This window comes from Acomys minous, assembly GCF_964271855.1.
Source record: "Acomys minous genome assembly, chromosome: 8".
Classification (NCBI taxonomy): domain Eukaryota; kingdom Metazoa; phylum Chordata; class Mammalia; order Rodentia; family Muridae; genus Acomys; species Acomys minous.
Window position 1 is genome coordinate 47,815,887 of NC_140489.1, and position 24,127 is coordinate 47,840,013.

Sequence of the window (24,127 nt, forward strand, 5' to 3'; positions counted from 1 at the left end):
ATATTTTACAATAGAGGACCCTTTTAGTTAGCCTAGGCTTGGATAGCACACCTCTTGGTCTGGGACTGGAAGTAGGTCAAGTTTTTACTTTAGAGAACATTTAGCTCAAGCTATGTTGCTATGACAAATCGTGTAAACACATTGGCTTTAGCCCAGGGAAATTTATAATTAAACTTTCCTGAGTATCATTTAAAAAGTAACTATCAGGTTATACTGACTGTTGTTTGGAATTTAATTGAATTTTGTTGTATGCTTTGTTGTAGGTTACAGAACTTTTTGTATTTCCTTGTTATTCTGTTGATTTTTTTTTTTGCCCTAGTGTTTGTAAAAAAAAAAAAATTCATGATGTAATCTGTAATGAAAAAAATTGAACTTCATTTCAATAAAATACTGGGGTTGGCCCAAGGAGAGAGAGAGAAAAGCAAGTAACAGGGATAAGAGAGTAAGCTAGAGTGAGATGGGGAACAGCAAGGGGGATGGATAGATGGGGAATGCCAAGAGAGATAGGCAGATGGGTGACAACAAGCAAGAAAATTAGAAAGATGGGCAACAGCAAGAAGAGAACTAGAAAGATGGGTAACAGCAAGCAAGGAGATAGAAAGATGGATGACAACAAGCCAGAAGAGAGAGAGATAGATAGTAAGACAGTAAGCAAGTAAGCGAGCAAGGAGCAAGGAGTCAGACAGACAGCAAGCGAGACAGAGACAGAGACAGATAGGGAGCCAGAAGAAAAGTTGTCCTGGGCTTTAATGCCTTCAGCATGTACCGCATATGCCTGAGTCTCCGAGTATTTCTTTTTCCTCTGTTCCTCAACTTCTCAACAACTAGTTCCTCTAGCTAGTTGTTCAACCAATTTTCTCTTTTCTATCTGAATATATCTCTGAATATGCCATTAAGATGTTGAAGGCCGGGGCTGGAGAGATGGCTCAGAGAACTGGAGGTTCTTCTTCCAGAGGTCCTGAGTTTAGTTCCCAGCAACCACATGGTGGCTCACAACCATCTATAATGATATCCGGTACCCTCCTCTGACATGCAGGCAGAACACTATATACATTTTTTAAAAATGTTGAAGGCCAACTTACATGAGCTATTATATTGTACATATATGGTGGCTTGAATGAGAATGGCCCTTATAGGGTCATATGTTTGAAATCCTGGACCCCAGTTGAACTGTTTGGAACGATTTAGGAAGCATGGCCTTGTTGGAAGGGTGCCCGTCTCTCTGCCAGCTGCCTGCAGATGAGGATGCAAAAGCTCTCAGCTACTGCTCCAGAGCCATGCCTGTCTGCTTCCTGAATGACTACCATGGACTAACTCCAAAACAGAAAGTGCTGTGTCTCTTCCCAGCACTAAAACAGTAACTAAGATACAATGTATTGCTGCCTCTCCTTGTCTTCTGCACTTGGCTTTCCTATAAAAGACTGTCCTAAAAAGCAGCCTGCCATGACAGTTAGGTTCCTGAGTCCTTTCTGTGGCCCTGATCTTGATCAGCTTGGAAAAGGCATTCAACAAACCATCAAGATCTCACCAATATTTGTCTTTATTGGTACCGATACAGCCTCCCACTCTTGTCTGGGGCCCTTGCTGTTGTCATTCATGTACCAGGCATAAACTGGGAAAAGCAAAGGCCCTTCCTGTGCTAGAAGGCCTTCAGTCCCGCCTGTGCCTCAGTAATCTGTCTTTACCATTACCTAGGCACCTGGGACAGAGTTCACTGATTAAAACTTTTAAAAAATGGCTAGCAATTCTGTCTTAGAAATAAATGCCAGCTTTTACACCCCTCTTTCTACAGTCAGGACCAAAACCCACATTGGAACTGTTTGTTCATTGTTCAGGTTGTTTTTGCCATGACTTCTGGCTATCAGCCTCTCATCTTCCGGCAACTTCTAACATGAGGGGACACTGAGGTCATGGGGCACATACCTATTTAGCTTGTTAAACAAGGATGTTAGCCCAAGCAAAGCTTCTCGGGCTTTTCTATCCCAGCCCCACAGGATACCCTTCCCCACTTTTAAAAATCAAGTTATTAAAAGGATAAATAACTTGGGTGAAGCAGGGTGCTGGATATTTATGATTTTATTAATAACTTTGTTTGGTATCATATGTATTTTACTAGGCCATAATAGTTTCAAGAATTTTATAATTGTGTTTGCCCACTGTACCTGTACCTGTATCTTTTTTTTTCTTTTTTTGAGAGACAAGGTCTGTCTATTATGTAGCTCTGGCTGTCCTGAAACTCATTATATAAACCAAGCTGGCCTCAAACTCACAGAGACTCACCTTCTTCTGCCTCCTGACTGCTGGGATTAAAGGGGTGGATGGTCTCCATAATTTTTTGAAAGCGTTTTTTTTGTGTGTGTGTATGGGCATTTTGCCTGTGTGTATTTATGTGCACCATTGCATCTGCCATGCCATGGAGCCAAAAAAGAGCATCAGATCCTTTGAACTGGAGTTATGGCTGATTGTGAGTTCAGGAACTGCCATGTGGGTTCTGAGTCTGTTGAGCCATCTATCCAGCTCCAAAAGCTGCTATTTTTTGTTTGGTTTGGTTTTGAGACAGAGTTGGCTGGTATTGAACCCACAGAGATCCACCTGCTTCTGCCTTCCGAGTGCTGGGATTAAAGGTGTGCATCACCATGCCTGGCTTCATCTTCATTCTTTTAGGTACACCTGGTCTTTCAGATTTTTCTCCTCTCTTTTTTTTTTTTTTTTTGAGACAGGGTTTCTCTGTGTAGCCTTGGCTGTCCTGGACTTGCTTTGTAGACCAGGCTGGCCTCGAACTCACAGCAATCCGCCTGCCTCTGCCTCCCGATCCCCTCTATTTTTAGTTTTTAAAAACTTTGTAATTATGTAGTATGTATGGGCAAGTGTGTGTGTGTGTGTGTGTGTGTGTGTGTGTGTGTGTGTGTAGACCAGAGGTTGATGTTGAGTGGTTTCCTTTATTAACCCTTGCCCCCCTATTTTTTTGAGACAGAGTCTCTCACTGAATCCAAAGCTCATCAATTCACTAGACAGTCTGGCCAGTATGTTCTGGGAATCCATCTGTCTCTGCCTGGTCTCCAGTGCTAAAACTACAGGTCTGCCACCATACCCACCTTTTATGTGGGTACTAGACAGCTGAACACAGGTCCTCATGTTTGTGGGCCAGGCACTTTATCAACAGAGCCATCTCTCCAGCCTCTCAGATGTTTTTCTAAAGCTGTAAAATAGTTTTGTGTCAGTTTATCTACATAATGTAACCTATTAACGAAGATAACAAAACAAGGTCTTAGGTCACCATGCTATGACGTCTCTGTACTTTGGTAATCTCTCTTTCTGTTCCTGGGGTGGAAATCTGTGGTGGCGACCTTGGTGAAGGTAGGTGTCTGGAGGTGAACTGTCCCTTATACCAGTGAATTTGAAGTGGCCTTTGGATCCACACGCAAAAGGACTACTGAAAAAGGCATTAGCAAGGTCAAGTTCATATGGAGAGATCCCATCACTTGTATTAACTGCTCTCTCGATAGAGTGGTATGGGGCACGGTGGCCACTTCTTTATTCAACTCTCTCTAATCCACTCTCACGTTCCAGGAGCCACTTTTTCATCCAGTACCTGCAACTCTCACCGCCTTGGAAGGCAAGATCCTGGGTGCAGGAAACTTGGCTAGAGTCAGAGAAGGTGGAAGGTAGAGGGTAGCTGAGTGTGAGACAGCTCAGTGTTCAAAAATGCACTTGGAATAAAGAAAGCTTGCTCCCACTCAGACCACTGTGCCTCACTCCCTGGCACAACCCACTTCATCAGCGCACGCCTTTAATCCCAGCACTCAGGAGGCAGAGGCAGGCGGATCGCTGTGAGTTTGAGGCCAGCCTGGTCTACAAAGTGAGTCTAGGACAGCCAAGGCTATACAGAGAAACCCTGTCTCGAAAAACCAACCAACCAAACAAACAAACAAAAGAAAACCCACTTCACCAGTCCAAGAATATAGGGGCGGGGCGCGCCGACGAGGGCGGGGCAGGGGCGTGCCTATTCAAAGAGGGGTGGGGCTTCGGCGGTGGCGCCAAATCGCGAACATGGCGCCGGAGCGGCTGCGGAGCCGCGCGGTCTCAGCTTTCAAGCTGCGAGGCTTGCTGCTCAGAGGGTGAGTCGCGAGGCAGCCTGTCTCGTCGCAGTGTCCCGGGCGAGCAGAGACCCCCTAGAGCGTTCTCTTGTAAGAGGCGAGGTCGGTCTGGCACATTTGAGGCTGCATAGCCTCTCTAGGTTTCCGCGACCCAGGCAGTTACTCCCAGGATGGGCGGAGCTGCACCGCTGCGGCCAAGCGAGCCGGGGAAGGTGGGAGGCTTGCGCTCCTCGGGGCGGCGTAGGACTCCGCCTCTGAGGGATGCGAAGCTTTACAATGTTACTTCTGGAAGTTATGGAGAGACACGTCAACGGGGAGACCTGGGTGAATCCGTCTGCGTGTCTTTTGGCGACTTAGGTTGCAGACTACGAGCCTCCCATATGTCTCGGTTTGGGATTTGCATTATTGTTTGCAGAATTATGTATGCATGCAGATATATGTAGATATAAATACACACATACATATTTACATACATACACATAGATAGATAGATAGATAGACAGACAGACAGACAGACAGATAGACTTCCTAGTTTACAACTTGCCCCAAAAGGAAGTTTTTCTGGCTATAATGTTTTTTTAGTCTTGTAAAATGAGCATCACTAAGAGCTTGCTTATCACAATGTCTTTACATTTTCTTTACATTTACATTTTATAGTACAGTATACGTTTAAGTACCTGCTGAGCTCGGTATACCTTTTGGAGTCAGATTTTGAAGGATCATCTATATGTAGTTATTTGTTTTGTTTTCGTACCTGAGCTTTTATAAAACTTTTTAACTTTATGTTTTGTCTATTAGTGTCCAAGGGTCAACCTGAGTCTATCCAAAGAGAAAGTGATGAATTTAGTTTGGTTAATCGCCGACATTTGAAAAGAGGAGTAATTGAGCAATTAGCTTTTCATTCCTTTCACTTAAAATGTGCTGGAGGCCCAGTCATTGACTCAGTGAGACATACATTCAAATCTTTTCGCTCAAAACACCACGTGTGGAATAAAACACTGTGGGGCTTTACTGTGGGAAGACTGTGTTAGCGATCTAATGCTGTATAATATATTCCTCTGATTTAGAGACCACAACTGCTCTCAGGTTTTAGCCTACATTTTCTGTGGACCAGGAATCCAAATAAGATTAAAGTCCAAACAGTTTGTGGTGGTGGTGCACATCTTTAATCCAAGCACTCAAGAGGCAGAGGCGGGTGGGTCTCTGAGTTCGAGGCCAGCCTAATCCATGGTGTGAATTCCAGGACAGCCAGGACTATATAGAGAAACTTTATCTCAACAAACAAACAAAAAACTTAAGTTGTCAGTTCATCTTTGGGTTTCATACACTCCAGTAAAGATGGGGTCATTTCAGTGTCCAGGTTATCCCAGTCATTTAGATTTTTCAATTTTTATTTTATTTTATTATTTTTTGGGTTTTGTTTTTTTTCCCCTCAAGACAGGGTTTCTCTGTGTAGCCTTGGCTCTCCTGGACTCGCTTTGTAGACCAGACTGGCCTTGATTTACAACAGTCCACCTGCCTCTGCCTTCCTGAGTGCTGGGATTACAGGCGTGTGCCACCACACCCGTCTGCTTCATTTAGATTTTTTTTTAAAGATTTATTTATTATTTACACAGTATTCTGCCCACACGTGTGCCTGCCCACTACAAGAAGGCACCAGATCTCATTACAAGTGGTTGTGAGCCACCATGTGGTTACTGGGAATTGAACTTGGGACCTTTGGAAGAGCAGACGGTGCTCTTAATCTCTGAGCCATTTCTCCAGCCCTAGATTTTTTTTTAAAGGTATTTTAGCATGATTTGCTGTGGAGAATTTGTTGTTTTAGTTGCTTGCATATTTTTGAATTGACTGTTTCAAGCCTTGATACTTCAGGCTTTAGAGGAGGGCGAACTGAATTTTCTGTTATGCTGGCTTTTTATAAAGCTTGAATTTTATAAGATTTAAATAAAAGTTTCCTACCACCACTGCCACCAAGCAAAACAGTTTTCTTAGCTAGGGATGGAAGGGTGGTTTTGTTCAGAAACTGAGGACAATGGGGCTGGAGAGGTGGCACAGTGGTTAAGAGCACTGTCTGTTCCTCCAAAGGACCCGGGTTCGATTCCCAGCACCCACATGGCAGCTCACTACTGTCTGTAATTCCAGTTCCAAGCGATCTGATACCCTCACACCAATGCACATAAAATAGAAATTAAATAAGTTATTTTTTGAAAAAAGAAACTGAAGGCAAGAGGAGAACCATTTGCATGAGGCGTGAGCGGGCACTTTCCTGGTCTCATGGATTCTTTCTCTCTCGCTAGTGAAGCGGCTAAGTACCTCACGGAAGCGCTTCAGTCGGTCACTGAGTTGGAGCTGGAGGAGGCCCTAGAAAAGATCATCGATGCCATCGAAAAGCAGCCCTGTGAGTACCGGTTTCTGATGACGCTTCAGTTGCCACAGCCCTGGGTCTTCTGATTTAGATTTAAATGGGAACGGAGGCTCCATTGCTAAGAGTTCTGAGATACACACCTGGTAGTATCTTTTTCCAAAGGGGGTTAGTTCAGTTGTGACCTCAGGGATAGCCTGTTCCTTCGTGGTCCTTTTGCAGTTCCTAGTCTCCTAGGGTGGTGGAATTACCACAGTCTCTTTTCTATTTATTAGTATTATTTTACATGTATGTGTGTGCACTTATGCCACAGGACGTATGTGGAGGTCACAGGACGCGACAACTGAGGATCCAACTCATGTCACCAGAGTTCTGTGGCAAGTGCTTTCACCTGCTGAATCGTGCCCATGGCTCTTAATGGTGACTTCTTTTGCTCTTCACACTTGTGACTGGCTCTTTTTTTTTTTTTCCTAGACAGTGTTTCTCTGTGTAGTCTTGGCCATCCTGGACTCACTTTGTAGACCAGGCTGGCCTCGAACTCACAGCGATCCACCTGCCTCTGCCTCCCAAGTGCTGGGATTAAAGGCGTGTGCCACCACGCTCAGCCTGTGACTGTCTCTTATTAAGTTAGATACTCTGCATGTTCTGGGTGAAGAGAAAAGTAAGAAGGCCTGAATTTCCCGTCTGTTTGTTAAATACTCCATCTGCTGCCACAGGCACCAGCCTAACAAGGAGAAACGCCCAGGGTTTCTCCTCCCATGGGGTAGGAGGCTTGGCCCACTCCCATATTTTGTATAGATGCATCTTCAGTGATACAGGAAGTGATGTGAACCCCCAATCAAAAGAGAGTTAGTTCTTGTCTCACTAATAAAGGCAAGATTTTAAGCATTCTTCCTTTAGATATTCCTTTATAATAAAAAATTTTTAGGAAATCATTATTATTCATTATATATTAATTTCAAATGGTGTATGGTATTTTGCCTGAAGACAGAGTCATTAAAGGTACGGATTTTCCAATCTGGCCTGAGTTTGTGTTGCTGTCTGTCTTAGTTAGGGTTTCATTGCTGTGAGGAGACACCATGACCATGGCAACTCTTACAAAGGAAAGCATTTCCTTGAGGCTGGCTCACAGTTCAGAGGTTCATTCCATTATCATCATAGCGGGAAGCATGGCAGCCTCCAAGCAGATGTGGGGCTGGAGAAGGAGTTCTACATCTTGATCCATAGGCAGCAAGGAAGAGACTGTGTTCCTCACTGGGCAGAGTTTGACCATAGGAGACCTCAAAGCCCGCCCCCCCCCCCCCCACAGTGACACATTTCCTGCAACAAGGCTGAACCTACTACAAGGCAATACTTCCTAATAGTGCCACTCCCCAAGGGTGAAGCATTCAAATACATAAATTTATGGGACCATACCTATTAAAACCACCACATTCCACTCCCTGGCCACCTTAGGATTGTAGCCACAACATAGTGTAAAATGCATTCAGCCCAACTTAAAAGTCTCCGTAGTCTTATCATAGACTCAGCAATGTTTAGAAGTCCAACATTCCAAGTCTCTTCTTAGATTCATGCAATCTCTCTTAACTGTAATCTCCTATAAAATCAAAATCAGAGAGCAGGTCACATACTTCCAACATATCATGGCACAGGATATACATCACCATTCCAAAACACAGGGAAGGGAGGGAGCACAGTGAGGAAACACTGGACCAAAGCAAGACTGAAAACCAGCTGCGCAGACTCCAAACTCTGCCTCTCCAGGTCTGCTGTCAGAGCGCGCTTCAGGTCTCCAGCTGTTTTCAGCTCTGTTGACTGCAACACACTTCTCTCTCTTGGGCCAGCTCCACTCCTGTTAGCAGCTCTCCTCAGCAGCTCTCCCACAGCTCCAGCATCTCAGACTCTTGGGATCTCCAAGGCATTCCAGGAATTCCTCTTCACAGCGTCATACATGGCTGGCGGGCATCCATGCAGGGCCACCGCTGTCACACACCTGGCTTCAGCAGCTTTCCTTAGTAGTGGAAGGAATCCACAATGCTCTTTTTCTGTCCTTGACTCCAAAGCCAGAACCAGGTGTCTGAAGCTGCCAGGTTGTGCTGCTGGCTGGGGCTGGAACACGGCCCCTTGTTCAATTACATCTTCACCAGCTTTCTGTTTTCATGGTTTCCCTCACTGCCTAAGCTTGGCTGTCCTGGAACTGCTCTGTAGACCAGGCTGACCATGAACTCAGAGATCTGCATGCCTCTGTCTCCTGAGTGCTGAGATTAATGGCTCCTTCTGCTGGGATAAAAGGCATATACTGCCATGCCTGGACCTAAGCTTTCCTTCCTTCCTTCCTTCCTTCCTTCCTTCCTTCCTTCCTTCCTTCCTTTCTTTTGATTTTTCCAGACAAGGTTTCTCTGTGTAGCCTTGGCTGTCCTGGACTCACTTTGTAGACGAGGCTGGCCTTAAGATCTGCTAGCCTCTGCCTCCCAAGTGCTGGGATTACAGGCGTGCACCTCTGCACCTGGCTTCCTAAGCTTTTCTTTAATTCTTTTTTATAAAATAGAAGCTTAACTGGTTGGGATTTTTACCCGAGGTCACCACTCCCTCAATTCTGTTTAATATCTTTATTCTGTTTGTCTCCTCAAATGCAGGATTTAGCTCTACTCCACTTCCTGGTTCCCCTTTAACCCTAGAAGCATACATTTTGTATATTTCGTTTTTCAGCTTGCTACGTTTCATCAAAACACTCTTCATAAGAATGAACCCCAGGACAGAATCTATGCTAGGCTGTTTTGAGATTTCCTTTGCCAATGCCACTAAACTAAATCTCTTCCCCTTAGTCTCAGGCAGACTCTTCAGACAAGAGCGAAAAGCAGCCATAATCGTCACTAAATATTACAAGAACAATCTCTGGACAACATACTAACATTCTTCTTTGAAACCTCTTGAGCCAGTCCCATTAAGCAGCACTTAAAACATTCTACTGCTTTCAGCCGGGTGTGGTGGCGCACGCCTATAATCCCAGCACTCGGGAGGCAGAGGCAGGCGGATCTCTGTGAGTTCAAGGCCAGCCTGGTCTACAAAGTGAGTCTAGGACAGCCAAGGCTACACAGAGAAACTCTGTCTCAAACAAAGAAACAAAAAACATTCTTCTACTGCTTTCCTAACCCAAAATCCAAAAATCCACATTCCTCCAAACAAAAGCATGGCCAGGCCTGTCACAACAATACTCCAGTTGCTGGTATCAACTTGTGACTTAGTTTAGGTTTCATTGCTGTGAAACCATGACCAAGGCAACTCTTTTTTCGTTTGTTTGTTTTTCGAGACAGGGTTTCTCTGTGTAACCTTGGCTGTCCTAGACTCACTTTATAGACCAGGTTGCCCTTGAACTCACACTGATCCGCCTGCCTCTGCCTCTGGAGTGCTGGGATTAAAGGCATGCGCCACCACGCCCGGCAGAAGGCAACTCTTATAAAGGAAAACATTTCATTGGGACAGTGACCCTTTATCCGTTATCATCATGGGAGGAAGCATGGCAACCTTCAGGCAGACATGGTGCTGGAGAAGGAGCTGAGAGTTCTACATATTGTTGTTTTGTTTTGGTTCGGGTTGGTTTGGTTTTTTGAGACAGGGTTCCTCTGTGTAGCCTTGGCTGTCCTGGACTCACTTTGTAGACCAGGCTGTCCTGGAATTCATAGTGGGCAGAGCTTGAGCGTAGGAAACCTCAAAACCCGCACCCACAGTGACACACTTCCTTCAGTGAGGTCACACACCTCCCCCCCAACAAGGCCACACCTCCTAACAGTGCCACTCTCCAGGAAGCAAGCACTCAAACGAAAGACTGTGTGGACCATACCTATTCAAACCACCTCACTTTCTATCTGTTTAGCTATGTTCTTGGGCTAATCCTCAAAGTCGCTCTCCCCATCAGTAAGAAATGGGCATATTGCTGGGTGTGGTGGCACACGTCTCTCTGAGTTTGAGGCTAGCCTGGTCTATATAGTGAGTTCTACATAGTGAGATTGTCTCAAAACCAACCAAGCAAACAAACAGAAAAAGCAGGCATAGTGACATTAGTGCTGAGAAGCACCTGTCTAATGGAATAAAGTTTGCAAACTACTAAATACAGTGCCACACATTTACCAAGTGTGTAATGAATTATGGCTATTATTTATTTACTCTTTCTGCTGTCACGTGAAACACAGCAGTTGCAGTTAAGTTGTACTTCTCCAATTTCACTGAAGCTGGAAGCTTACAGACTTTATAACTATGTTTACATCACTAAATAACCTTTAGAAAACAAAGGCAAATGATTATATACTAAGGTGTTATGTCCACAATTGACCATGGAAGATTAACGTATTGACGTGGCTTTTATGATTTTTCTGACCTAATAGTTTCTATATACTGGTTTAGCTAAAGCTGAAAGACCAAAATCAGAAATGCTCCCAAATCTCAAACTTTCTGAGTGCTAAAAGAGTGCTGCAATTGGTAAATTCCTCACTTGACGTCACAGTCTTATATATAATTATCTTAAGGCTATGTGTAAGGTGTACAAAAAGCATGAAGAAGCCAAGCATTTGGCAAATGTTTGTACTTCTATCACTCAGGAGGCCAGCCTGAACTGTATATGGAAGCCTTATTTAAAAAAAAAAAAACAAAAACAGCCCATCAAGGCTGGGCAGTGGTGGTGCATACCTTTAATCTCAGCACTAGGGAGGCAGAGGCAGGCAGATTTTGTGAGTTCCAGGCTAGCCTGGTCTACAGGGTGAGTTCCAGGACAGCCAGGGCTACATGGTGAAACCTTGTCTCTAACCCTACCTGCCCCCCACCAAAAAAAAAACAAAAAAACAAAAAAAACCCCCCACCCATCAAGAGGTAAAGAATTCAGAATTCCATGTGGCTGGAGAGATGGGTCAGTGGTTAAGAACACTTGCTGTTAGCTGGGCATGGTGGCGCACGCCTTTATTCTCAGCAGATGGATCACTGTGAGTTCAAGGCCAGCCTGTCTACAAAGTGAGTCCAGGACAGCCAAGGCCACACAGAAAAATCCTGTCTCCACAAACAAACAAACAAACAAACAGTGAGCAGTTGCTGTTCTTGCAGAGGACTGGAATTCAGTTCCTAGCACTGACATAGTGGCTCATAACCTCTTGTAACTCAATTCCAGGGGATCCAATGTTTTCTTCTGGCTTCTGTGGTCTCCTGCATGCATGTTGCATATATAAACTTATGCCAGCACACACATATACACGTGAACAATAAATCTTCAAAAAGGGAATTTCATATTTAGACTTAGGTCCCACCCTCAAGAAATCTCATTTATGTATAGTATACAAATATTCTAAAATCTGAAAAAGTTTAAAATCCAAAGTACTTTTGGTGTCAAAGAGTTTTGAATAAGAGATACTTGACCTACTACAAAAAATGCAAACTTGGTTTTTCTGTGTTATTTTCAGGAAAAGAGCTGTACATATAAAGATGCTTGGTTTTACCTGGTAAGGTAGTGCATACCTTTAATCCTAGCAGAGGCAGAAGCAGGTGGACATAGTACAACTCTATCTCAAAAAAAAAAAAAAAAAAAAAAAAAGGAATAGAACAGGGGGCTGGAGAGATGGCTCAGAGGTTAAGAGCACTGGCTCCTTTTCCAAAGGTCCTGAGTTCAATTCCCAGCAACCACATGGTGGTTCATAACTATCTACAATGAGATCTGGTGCCCTCTTCTGGCATCCAGGCAGAAAACATTGTATACATAATAAATAAATAAATCTAAAAAATAAAAAAGGGAATGGAACAAATGCTCTTACTCACTGGTCTTTTTATTTATTGTTTTTGTTTTGTTTGTTTTAGACTGTTTGTTTGTATAGACTGACTGTGGCTTTATAACCCAGGCTAGCTCAGAGGTTAAGGGTTTTGTGTATGTGACAGCCACAAAAATGCTGTGATTACTGTCGTACAAACCACATAACTAACTTTTATGCCTTGTTTTGAGATAGGGTCTCATGCAGCCCAGGCTGGCCACAGACTCCCTATGTAGACCAGGATAGCCTTTAACTCCTGATCCTCCTGCCTCCCAATCCCAAATGCTAGACTTCTAGGTGGGTGCTACCATACCCGAGTCTTCATGCCTGTTTTAAACTTTGACTTTGAACTTCTTTTCCAGTGCCATCAAACATGATCGAACGATCTGTGGTGGAAGCGGCAGTCCAGGAGTGCAGTCAGTCAGTGGATGAGACTATGTACGTGGGTAAAGTGGACATTTTCCTGTGGGAGGGTTGCTAAGTGCTGGCTTTTGTGGGAAAACAGTTAGTGTTCAAACAGTACAGTTTGCAGCCGTCATTACTTGCCTCGTTTTAAATCCTAGCGTACATTATGAATCTCATTATTAAGTGATTTGTCTTTACTGTGTTTTCCTAGTGAGATTATTGTATTTGTGTACTAGTGACATGCTGTGTTTCCAGTCTGTCTGATTTAGTAGTCTGTGTGCTATGAACAGGTTAAATTGAACATCAAAGGAATAATTTACTGTTCAGTGGTTTGCTTGAGACAGAACTATCAAGCCTAGGTTGGCCTTAGAATTTTTATTTTCCTGCTTCTGTCTTCCTCGTGAAGGATTGTGGTGAGTGGGAGGCAGCAGCACCTTTGTCACTTTCGTGTCTCCTGAAAGGAAGATGTAAAAGCTGCAAACGTTATCCTCTTATTATTTGTGACACTACAAGAAATTTGATACATTGCTTGAAGAAAATGTGCAAAGTATCTTATGCAACAGATTATAATATGAATTATTAATGTTTATAATGCTTGTGTTTTAGTGTTTTGTGGGTTGTTTTTCAGAGAGCATATTTTCAATATCATTGGAGCTTTTGATATTCCACATTTTGTGTACAGTTCAGAAAGAAAAAAATTTCTTCCGTAAGTATACCATGTATCATCTATTGATATAAAATGCTTTTTTAAGATTTTATTTATTTCGTATGTATGAGTGCTTTGCCTGCATGTATGAATGTGTGCCACGTGTGCGCCTGGTGTCCGTAGAGTTCAGAAGAGGGTTTTAGAGCTCTTGGCACTGGATTTAGCTCCCACATGGATGCTGTTGAAATCAGGACCTCTGCAAGAGCAACAGGTGCTCTTAACCACTGAGCCATCTTTCCATTTATTGATTAAGTTAATTTCAATTGTGTATTTCTACAGAGTATATAGTTCTATGTGTTGTTATAAAGATAGAAAATCTCAAACATTTAGTTTTGCAAAAGAAGACTTGGGAGCCAACTTACAAGGCAACTGGCCTTCCTATTCAGCCAAATCAACTCACAGTCCCTCCTTTCTGTTTAATCCCTGCCAGCTGCTTACTTGCTCTGCCTCTTGACCTAGGGTTAGCTTTATTTACTTTTAGTTTCAGAAAGCTTTTGAATTAAAGGTATGTGCTAGGGCTGAGCCACTCCACAACTAGAAACAGGTTTTCACAGTTCACAATCTCGGGGTTCACAATGGGATCAAATATCTTGCAATGTTTATGTTTCACTTTGGTTGAACTTTGTATTAACATTATATATATAGTATATATACTTTATATATATAGTATATATATACACATATATAAATAATATAATATATAATAATGTTATATTTATATTATTATAATAATATAATATTATTTATATTATTATAATAATATATATAATACAATATAATAATATAAATAATATTATATTTTAAATGACCTTTTTTTTTAGTTTGTCAATGACTAACTGTGCTGCACCAACCTTATTTGGAACAGCAAGAGATAAAGCTGAGCTCTATCGTGAACGATACACCATCTTACACCAGGTAAGTTGGGAATGGGAGAACATAAGTAAATGAGGGAGGAAAAAGCTTTGGGAAATCTCAAGGGTATTTAAAGGATGCAAGTTTCTGTATAAAAGTTGGTCATTCAAGGCTGGGTTTGGTGGCTCATGTCCATAATCCTGGTACTTGAGATTGCAGAGGCAGGAGGATAGCTGCAGGTTTGAGGCCAGCATTGGGGCTGTATAGTAGGACCCTGTCTAAAAAAGGTCATTCTGTAGACTGTTAATGGGCTCTGCAATTGAGTCCGCTAACACAAATAGATTTGCGAAAGCTAGCATGACCCCTACTTTACAAGCAAGGACGCGGAAGGCTAGAAAGGTTTATGAATTTCCCAAAGGTCACATGGAGAGAGTTGGGGTATAATTCAGACTCAGTCCTGAAGCCCGAAACATCCCCTTCAAGCAAGGTAGAATTATTTATGTGCTATAAAAGATATACAGATAATGTATTCAATAGAAGGCCGCAGGGACAACGTAGCATTTCATATGGTCGGTCGCTGTGGACACGCATGGGAACAGTTTGAACCAGGGTACAACAAGGGAAAATAGGCTTTGTACAGGAAATGACAGGCAGGTGGGGGTAGTGTGGGAGTGAGTCGCCTGCAGTCCCGGCTACGTGGGAGGCTGAAGCAGGAGGATTACAAGTTCAAAGTCTACGTAAACTATAGAGTGAGTTAAAGCAGTAGCCTAGGCAACTTCATGAGACCCTGTGTCAAAATAAAAGGCAGGAAGGGCTGTGGCTACAGCTCAGTGGCACAGGGCTCGCCAGGTGTATGAGACCCTAGGTTCGGTCCACAGGACCACATAAAGGATGAGTGAGGGTTTGAACCTCAGAGTGAAACAGTACGGCTAACCTGTTAACACAAGAAAGAGAATGTTCGCTGGGGTTATGGTGGATTCTGTTTTAAGGATCTGCGTTAACGTTATTAGGAGTGGATACACAAATGCAGATGGGGCGGAGGGCAGAGATCTCGATTGCTGAGGAGGGTTACGAGGCGTCTGCAACGAGTGAAGGAAGAGCTGGGGCTGTGAGGGAAAGACCCCAAGAGAAAAGAAGGTGAATTATGTAAGGCAAGATCAGGGGCGGCCTGAGATTGTGTCCTGTGGCAGGAGCACAGGTTTGGGGGGTAGGGAGGTGGCAGGCATAGGAAGTGCTGGAGTGAGGTTTAAGAGAGAAGGTATGGGGGAGACCTGTTCTCAGGGTTTCCCGCATGCTCATCATCCTGAGCTGCAGCTGACCTGTTAGGGTTTTTCATGGATGTCCTTTGAGGATGACGACTGCTCTGGGATGGACTGGTTATGCCTGATGGTTGAGATCTCCGATCACATGTTTTGGCCTCATCTGTACCTTCCTCCTGTTTGGCCAGAGCCAAACTGAAGCATGCTGTCTGTTCTTTTTCTTTCAGTCACTTTGCTTATACTGTTGGCTGTACTTCCCTCTTCAGACACCCACCGTGAAATTCCCAGTTGTGCAGGGTCCCCTCAAATCCCTCCATCATTTTGAAGCTTTTCTTCTCTTTTTATTATTGTACAAAATGTTGGGTTTCATTATGACATGTACTTTGATCGTATTTATTTTCTCATCACATTCTCCTGTCCTGTCCTTCATGATCCCTTGTCTACTTAAATGTCCCCCTCCTCCCCCCCGCAAGAAAGCGTTTCTCTGTGTAATAGCCCTGGCTGTCCTAGAACTCTCTTTGTAGACCAGGCTGGCCTCGAACTCACAGCGATCCGCCTGCCTCTGCCTCCCGAGTGCTGGGATTAAAGGCGTGCACCACCACTGCCCAGCTTTCAGCGTTGTTTTGAGTGTGCCACTTAGCCCTTTTTTTGTGTTCTTCAGTTGTGAGACAGAGGTGAGCTGAAGTCTGTTCATATTCCCGTTGTGTTGTTTTCCTGGAAACCAATTTGATTTTGTCATTATTCTACTTCAGAATCCTCCCTGAGAGGGTCTCACGTCTCTCAGGCTAGCCCCAAACTCACTACGTGGGGTGACAGGGTGACCTTGAATGTCTGATCTCCCTGACCTCTGCCTCTAGAGTGCTGAAACTACCAACGCGGCCAGCTCTTGTATGGTGCAAGGGATGGAACCCGGAGCTCGGTGCATGCTAAGCAAGCACTCTGCCATCTGAGCCACCTCCCTAGCTCTTCCTGTAAGCGTCTTTTAGCAGAAGATTGTGAAAAACTCAAACTGACTAAAACCAAAGAAGGAACATATTAGTTTGGCCTGTGTTACCGGGAAGACTGAAGGGCTGCGGTTTCAAGCCTGGCTGGATCCAGGTGCTCATACAACAAATCTCTCAAGGCATCTGTCTTTTCTGTAGCTTACCCTGCCCCCCGCCCTATTTTTGCAAAAGAAGATTATTCTTTCAAACTAGTTCTCCTTATGGAATGACCAAAAAAAAGCCATTAGTAGCCATAGCAACTGTCAGAGTCATCTTTTTCTGTAGTCATGGCAAATTATTGGCATAACTTAGTACACTTGCTCACAGGCCTGGGTTGTCTTCTCTTCAGAAGGGGAAAGGGGTATCAGACTCTCTCAAGTACCTGAATTGATGAGAGGGGAGGGACAGCTCCCTAAACAGTTGCCTGTACCTCGTCTGACCGTCCACCTTGTGCATACTCACACTAAACATTATGGGATGGTAGCTAGTCTTGACAAGATTAGATGTTTTAGGGCAGTTGTAGACTGGTGGTCAGCTTTGATTGTGAGCCTGGATGGATCAAAAAATGCTTAAAAATACCACTGGGTGTGTTTGTGAGGGCTCTTGTGGGAGGAAATAAAGAGATTTATCTTCCTTCCCACTCCACTGTGGGCAGCATCATCCACCAGGCTAAATACAAAGCAACAAAGAAAGCAAATTAAACAGCTCAGCCAGGCATTGGCCCTATAATTCTTCATGGACTGTGGTTCTCAACTGTGAGCCAAGTAAAACCTTCCTCCTTTAAGCTGCTTATTTTCTTCTTCTCTTTTGTTTTTTGTTTGTTTGTTTGTTTTCAAGACAGGCTTTCTTTGAGTAGCCTTGGCTGTCCTGGACTCATTTTGTAGTCCAGGTTGGCCTTGAACTCACAGAGGTCTGCCTCTGCCTCTTAGAGTTCTGGGATCGCACAGGTGTGTGCAGCATGCCCACCTCTTTAAGCTGGTTTTTGTTGGGCATTTGGTTGCAGTGATAGATGAGAGAGTTCACTGATGCAGAGCTCCTCATAGACTCCTTTACTCATAGCCTTCTTCTTTTTGGCCACCTCAATTTCTTGGCCTGAAGTGTCTTGCCGTGTTCTATCAACTGGGTCTTGTTAAATGATCTCTGTGGCCTTGGTGTACAGCCAACCCTCACAGAGCCCTGTTGTATGGTAGCTTTTCTCTCACTAGCTTCCGTGCTCAGGTTTTTAAATACTTTTTGTTTTAAAAGTTGCTGTAGGGTTGGGTATTTGGCTCTGTGGGAGAGTTGCTCAGCCGGCGCCATGCCCTGGTTTGCAGTGGAGGAATTGCTAGCTTTGCATGCTTTTTAATTAATACAGGTTTTCAAACGTGTTAGGAATAGGCAACAGTAAATGTGTTATCTTCAGTGTTTTTTTTTGTTTGTTTGTTTATGTTTTTGTTTTATTGGGTTTTCAAGACAGGGTTTTTCTGTGTAGCCTTAGCTGTCCTGGACTCACTTTGTAGACCAGGCTGGCCTCGAACTCACAGTGATCTGCCTGCCTCTGCCTCTCAAGTGCTGGGATTAAAGGTGTGGGCCACCACCACCTGGTTTTTTAATGAATCTTTCTTTTACATGTCTAGTGTAGTGACAATTTTGAATTTTAAGTTTGAAATATAGGCTGGGCATGGTGGCGCACGCCTTTAATCCTAGCACTCCAGAGGCAGAGGCAGGTGGATTGCTGTGAGTTCAAGGCCAGCCTGGTCTACAAAGTGAGTCTAGGACAGCCAGGGTGACACCGAGAAACCCTGTCTCAAAAAACCAAAAACCAAACCAGAACAAAACAAAAAACAACGCAGAAACATTACAAGAATATGTTCTTGTTTTAATCCCAGATTTGGGGATATGGGGCTGCTTCGCAGCTTTGACTATGATTTGCCTAGTAGGGGTGTGATTTTGCTAGCTACACAGAGTTTCTGTGGTTGTATAACGTTTGGAATTCTGGGGACTTTTCACAGGGTATATAAACGCGAGGTCCCTGAGCGGTGGGGTGGCTTGTTGGTTGGTTCTTGGTCACGGTTTGTTAAGTGATTGTGCATAAAGAAACAACAACAAGTTAGATATCCCGATGACAAAAATCAAACTTGTCCCCCAAGGAGCTCACTGCCCCTAATCAGCAGGAAGTAGTATAACAATAACGTTGACCCCTTTCTGACCCCTGACTTTATTCAGGGATCTCTTTTCTTCCCTCTCTACCCTTTTCTCGTAGGAGTGTTAGCGGGTTGAAAGGGTGGGAAAGGGGTAGAGAAGGGTGGAAGAAAAAGGAACCCACAAAATAGCAAAGGCAGGTTGCAGTCTAGTTCTGTCATTCACAAGGCTCTCTCTTTTTTACAGAGGACGCACAGACATGAGTTATTCACTCCCCCAGTGATAGGCTCGTACTCCGAGGAAAGAGGAAGCAAATTCCAGGTTTGAACATTGTCTTCGTTAGGGGGTGTCTGTATTAATACAAGTGTAATATTTCATGCTGCTTTTTTGTACATTTATTTTAGTGTGTACTCCTGTGCTATGCCATATGGGGAAGTGAGTCATCTTGCAGGCGTTGATTCTTTGGTCCACCTGTGGGACCTGGGCATTGAACTCAGGTCATTAGGCTCGGTGGCAAGTGCTGTTCCCCAGTGAGCTCCCTGTCTGGCTACTTTTAATTCATTTATTTGTGTGTGTGTGTGTGTGTGTGTATGTGTATGTGTGTGTGACAGAGTCTCACTCTGTACCCTCGCTGGCCTGGAACTTGTTATGGAGACAGGCTGGACACACACACATACATACACACACACACACACACACACACACACACACACACACATATACACTTTTGCCTCCCAATGCTGGGATTAATGGCATGCACCGCTATGCCTGGTTAATTCATTGAATTTTAAGTGCAAATAAACTTGTGTGTCACCCCTGCATACTGAAGAAACAAAGCGTGTGAGAACGCAGATGGACCCTAGCGTTGTAGCTTGAGTGACGGAAAGCTGGACTGTGTGCAACTTCCGTTTTCATAGTTTAGAAGGTGATTCCCAAACAGAGCTGTGATTTAGTTCCAGCAGTGTGTCTGGCCATAGCGTTCCATCTGTGGTTCTGTCTGTGACACTGGGGACCCTGCTTAACAAGATGGCCCTTGCTTCTGTCTGTGCCTCGCCATTCTCCTGAGGCTCTAAATGGATTTTGGGGGGCCCCGCCTCTCAGTGTTCTCTGCCTACGTAGGCCAGAATTTGTTATGCTGCGGGGTCTGTTAGAGACTGAATCAGGGGTACCCGGTAATGTTCAGACTAATGCTTGAGAGTGTGGCGGGGTGGCCCTCCGGTCCCAGCTCTTAGGGGAGTGGGGAATTAAACTTGTCCTCACATCTGTACTGAGTCCAAAGCCAGCCTGGGCTGCATGAGACTGTGCGTCAAAAAACAGAAAACCAAAACAGTAAAATTAAATAAAAAAATTAAACAAAACAAAACCAACAAAAATCAGTGTTCAGGGGTGGCACACAAAGAGAAAACAATATTTCACAGTTTTGGTGTTTAACCGTGCCGGAGTACAATTTGTGTCATTTGGGAAATTGGCCCGACTCACTTTCCCTAATTCAGTCTGTCTGTGTCACGTGTGTTACACATGACGCCAGCTTGCGTGCCCAGAGCCAGAAGCGATACTTCTTCTCCTCTTTGTCAAAATACTTTTTAGACTTAAATGGCTAAATAGTGCATCGCTCTTTTCCATCTTCCTGTTTCGTTCTGTGTCTCTCATGTAACCTATATACCCTCCTATATACCCAGTCACTCCCGGCTCACTACAATATGTACACAGTGGAAGTGCTATGTCAATCCTTCCTTTGAACACAGTAACGAGACTGAGAAGTTCAGCCAGGTGGTGGTGGGGCACGCCTTTAATCCCAGCACTGCACAGAGGCAGGCGGGATCTCTATGAGTTCAAGGCTGTAGAGTAAGTTCCAGAACAGGCAGGGCTACACAGAGAAACCCTGTTCCAAAAATGAAGAAGGGAAGGAAGAAAGAAAGTAAGAAAAATCTGTGTAGTTAACCGAATGAGCGAATGAATGATGAGTAAAGTTGATGTAGGTGTTGGATGTAGCGCATGGTAAAACACGTGAGCAGCCGGCATGAGCGCCTAAGTGTGACCCCGGTGGTGGCTTTAAAAAAGAAAAGGTCTGTTTATAATGAGTACAAATACAACTTTTTCTTTTTTCAAATACTTTTTTAGCCAAAAGTAGTTGAAACCACAGGGATACAATCCATAGATACAGAAGGCTGAATATTTATAGTCTTTAACTCACGCCTCCGAGGAATCTCTGAGTTTGAGGCTAGCCTGGTCAACATAGTAAGTTCTAGGCCAGCCAAGGCTGTATCACCAGAACAAGGTGGTATCCTAATTGTTACTTTCTTAATGCTTCTCTTTTCTTCTTTTTGTTTTTGAGACATTGCTTTGTGGACCAGGATGGCCTCTAACTCACAAAGATCTACCTGTCTCTTCCTCCAGAGTGCTGAGATTAAAGGCATGTACCACCACCACCTGGCTCTGACTTTCTGATATAAAGTATAATTATCAGATTGAGAATATAAATAACAGCTTTTAAAAATAGTAAATAAAATTAGGGTATAAGTTTTGAAAAAAATTATTATTTGACACTTTAACATTTTTAATTTTAAGACTTATTTATGTATGTGTGTATTTGCCTGCTTGCCCTTGTACCACATGTATGCAACGCCCACAGAGACCAGAACAGGGCAGCAGGTCTCGCAGTTACAGGCAGTTGTGAGTTGCCACATATGAGTGTTGTGAACCAAACCCATGTCCACTGCAAGATCGGGAAATATTCCCCATTGCTGAGCAATCTCTCTAGCTCCCCCAAAGTTACTAATTTTTAAGCACTGTGCATCAAATAAGTAAAAGGAAGCCAGGCATGATGGTACCTACAATTCTGCCACTTAAAGAGCTAAGCTAAAGAGTTGACAGTTTGAGCCTAGCCTCATCTCAGAACATAAAAGCAGGGCTGGTAAGATGGCTCCGTGGGTAAAGTGTTCTTCGCCACCCTGCCCATGTTAGTTTGACCCGTAGGACCTACGTGGTGAAAGGAGAGGCTCCCTCAGATTGTCCTCTGACTCCCACACACACACGACACACGCTTTCTCTCTCCGCCACACAACTGTATATAAATGTGAAGAAAAAAAAATAACTGAAAATCAGGCTGTCAAGATGGCTCAGCAGGTAAATGCCCTGCTGAGGGCCTGAACTACAAGCCTTGTGGTTCAGGAGAGGAGGGACTCCCTCACGCTGCCCTCTGACTTCCATGTAATCAGTGAGGATGCCTGCTTCCTACCCCACACATCAACAAGCAGGTGTAAAAACAAACAAATAACAACAGCAACAACAAAAGCCAAATGGAAGTCATGATGGTATATGCTGTGATTCCAGCACTTGGGAGGCAGGAGCAGGAGGATTGTTGCCAGTTCAAGACCAGCCTCACTGCACGAGGAGTACCAGGCCAGCTACATAGGGCTACAAACAAAACAAAACAAAATCAATAAATACTTAGTATCCACAATAGTATGCCCTGGCGCTTTTGTCATTGGTAACCATCTAAATTCATTATATTCTCCTCATTGGGTGTGGGTGTGTGTTTTAAGATTGTGTGTCTGTAGCCCAGGCTGGCCTGGACCACACAGTGATGTCCAGGCTAGCCCAGACACAGTATTCCTCCCTCCTTAGGCACAAGGACCCGCTTGTCTTCTTTGGTGACATCTCTGTTCATTACATATACACTTGACATTTTAGCTTTTCGTAGGCTAAAACTAAACTTGTGAGCCGGGCGTGGTGGTGCCCGCCTTTAATCCCAGCACTCTGGAGGCAGAGGCAGGTGGATCGCTGTGATCCCAGCCTGGTCTACAAAGCGAGTCCAGGACAGCTAAGGCTACACAGAGAGACCCTGTCTTGAAAAACCAAAGAAAAACAAACAAACGAACGAACAAACAAACAAACCCAAAAGAAACTCCACCAACTAAACTTGTGACTGATCCTTCTACTGTAAAGCAGCTGTATGTTGTAAAATGTGTAATCAACACTTATTTGTAAGAAAATTTCAGTATGCTTTTAGTCTTTAAGTTTTTATTCTATTTTATTTTAGCTTAAAACAATAGAAACTTTATTGGGCAATACAACCAAAGTCGGCGACGTGATTGTTCTTGGAATGATAACCCAGTTGAAAGAGGTAGGTTAAGTTTGGCATGCTTTGTTTTTATTTTCGGACTTGAGTTGGTGATGCGTGGCTTTGGCAGTGCTTTTTCATAGAAAACACAGGAACACGTTCTTCTCAGAAAACAGTCAGAACTAACCTATTCACCTGTGTCCGGTTTTCTGTGGCATTAGTGGGGAAGACTGTGCAGGTGTTAATTTGCATGGTCTCTGGGTAGCATCCCCCACCCCCACCCCCAGTGACCTCTGCTTGAACTGACTGAATGAGCAAACTACTGGCCACAACCCGGTGCCCTGGAGGTACTGGTCATTTCTCTCAGCAGAAGGCGTGTGGTGAGGCCGAATGGTAGCCAGCCAGGGCCTTCCTTGTCACCCTGTGGTCTGCAACAGTCATTGCTTAATGTCTGTGAGTCTCAGGTAAGCGGTTAGTCTGAGGTTGCCAAAATATAAACTTAGAAGTGTAGATTAGGAATTACTCATATCTACAGATCCACTTCTCTCTGGTGTATCCTGTTGTCACCCTGGGTAGTATGTTAATTATTTGTAACAGTCATTTCATTTAATTCTGTTTTAGGGGAAGTTTTTCCTGGAAGATCCTACTGGAACAGTACAGCTGGACCTTAGTAAAGCTATATCCTTAAAAAACAAACAAACAATTCTCCAGGTGTGGTGGTGCCACGCCTTTAATCCCAGCCCTCAGGAGGCGGAGGCAGGTGGATCTCTGTGAGTTTAAGTTCAGCCTTGTCTGCATAGTGAGCTCCAGGCCAGCTACTTAATGAGTCCCTGGAGGTGGGGGAGGGGGAGAAGAGGCAGGGGCTGGAGAAATGGCTCAAATGGCTCAATGGTTAAGAGCGCTGGCTGCGCTAGGATCTGGGTTAAATTCCCAGCACCGACCTGGCAGCTCATAACAGTGCAGTTTACTATTGAAGTTCCTTTAGGGAGCAGGCATTGGGGTGCACACTTGTAATCCTAGCACTCGGGAAGCAGAGGCAGGAGTTTTAGGAGTTTTGAGGCCAGCCTGAGCTACATGTCTCAACCTTCCCCTACAACAAACAGGATTCCATCCCCCTGCCCTCTCCCCCCCCCACCCCCCCACCCCCCCCACCTCCACCCCCCACCAACCCGAGGAGAAATCTAAAACAATACAACAAAGCTAAAAGCGCCTTGGGGCTCCGATGTTATTAGTGTTTTGAGCATAGACTTGAATTCTTCCTCATCTGCTCCCTACCAGTTCCACAGTGGCTTATACACTGAGGCGTGCTTTGTCCTGGCTGAAGGTAAGAGCCTGCGCCCTGTTCATGTCCTTGCTTGACAGCAAAACTGGTCCTATTTGGGGAGGACACCTTACGATGTAATTCCAGAGGACATTCAAAATGAGAATGTGACCTTGGCATGCTGAGAAGGTGACTGGTAAGAAACAGGCTATTAGGAAGCTTTCAGGGCTGA

At 44.2% G+C, this 24,127-nt stretch overlaps 2 protein-coding genes across 4 annotated transcripts in view; one reads left to right on the top strand and one right to left on the bottom strand.

Moving 5' to 3' along the window:
* The window catches only part of KLHDC1 (kelch domain containing 1), an 83,332-nt gene that overhangs the window by 37,109 nt on the left and 22,096 nt on the right, over positions 1-24,127 (bottom strand). The gene's annotated exons all lie outside the window — the stretch shown is intronic.
* POLE2 (DNA polymerase epsilon 2, accessory subunit) overlaps positions 1-24,127 on the top strand; it is a 44,442-nt gene that overhangs the window by 5,209 nt on the left and 15,106 nt on the right. The window contains exons 1-9 of one of the 3 annotated variants that reach the window (XM_084792507.1): positions 4,030-4,118; positions 6,395-6,495; positions 12,608-12,683; positions 13,279-13,356; positions 14,178-14,271; positions 18,818-18,892; positions 22,614-22,697; positions 23,256-23,312; positions 23,910-23,958. In XM_084792507.1, the coding sequence (XP_084648633.1) occupies positions 4,051-4,118; positions 6,395-6,495; positions 12,608-12,683; positions 13,279-13,356; positions 14,178-14,271; positions 18,818-18,892; positions 22,614-22,697; positions 23,256-23,312; positions 23,910-23,958 (682 nt within the window). In that variant the 5' untranslated portion in view covers positions 4,030-4,050. Of the gene's footprint in view, positions 1-4,029; positions 4,119-6,394; positions 6,496-12,607; positions 12,684-13,278; positions 13,357-14,177; positions 14,272-18,817; positions 18,893-22,613; positions 22,698-23,255; positions 23,313-23,909; positions 23,959-24,127 lie in introns of those variants that run through there. The other 2 variants (XM_084792508.1, XM_084792509.1) reach the window with 2 other exon arrangements.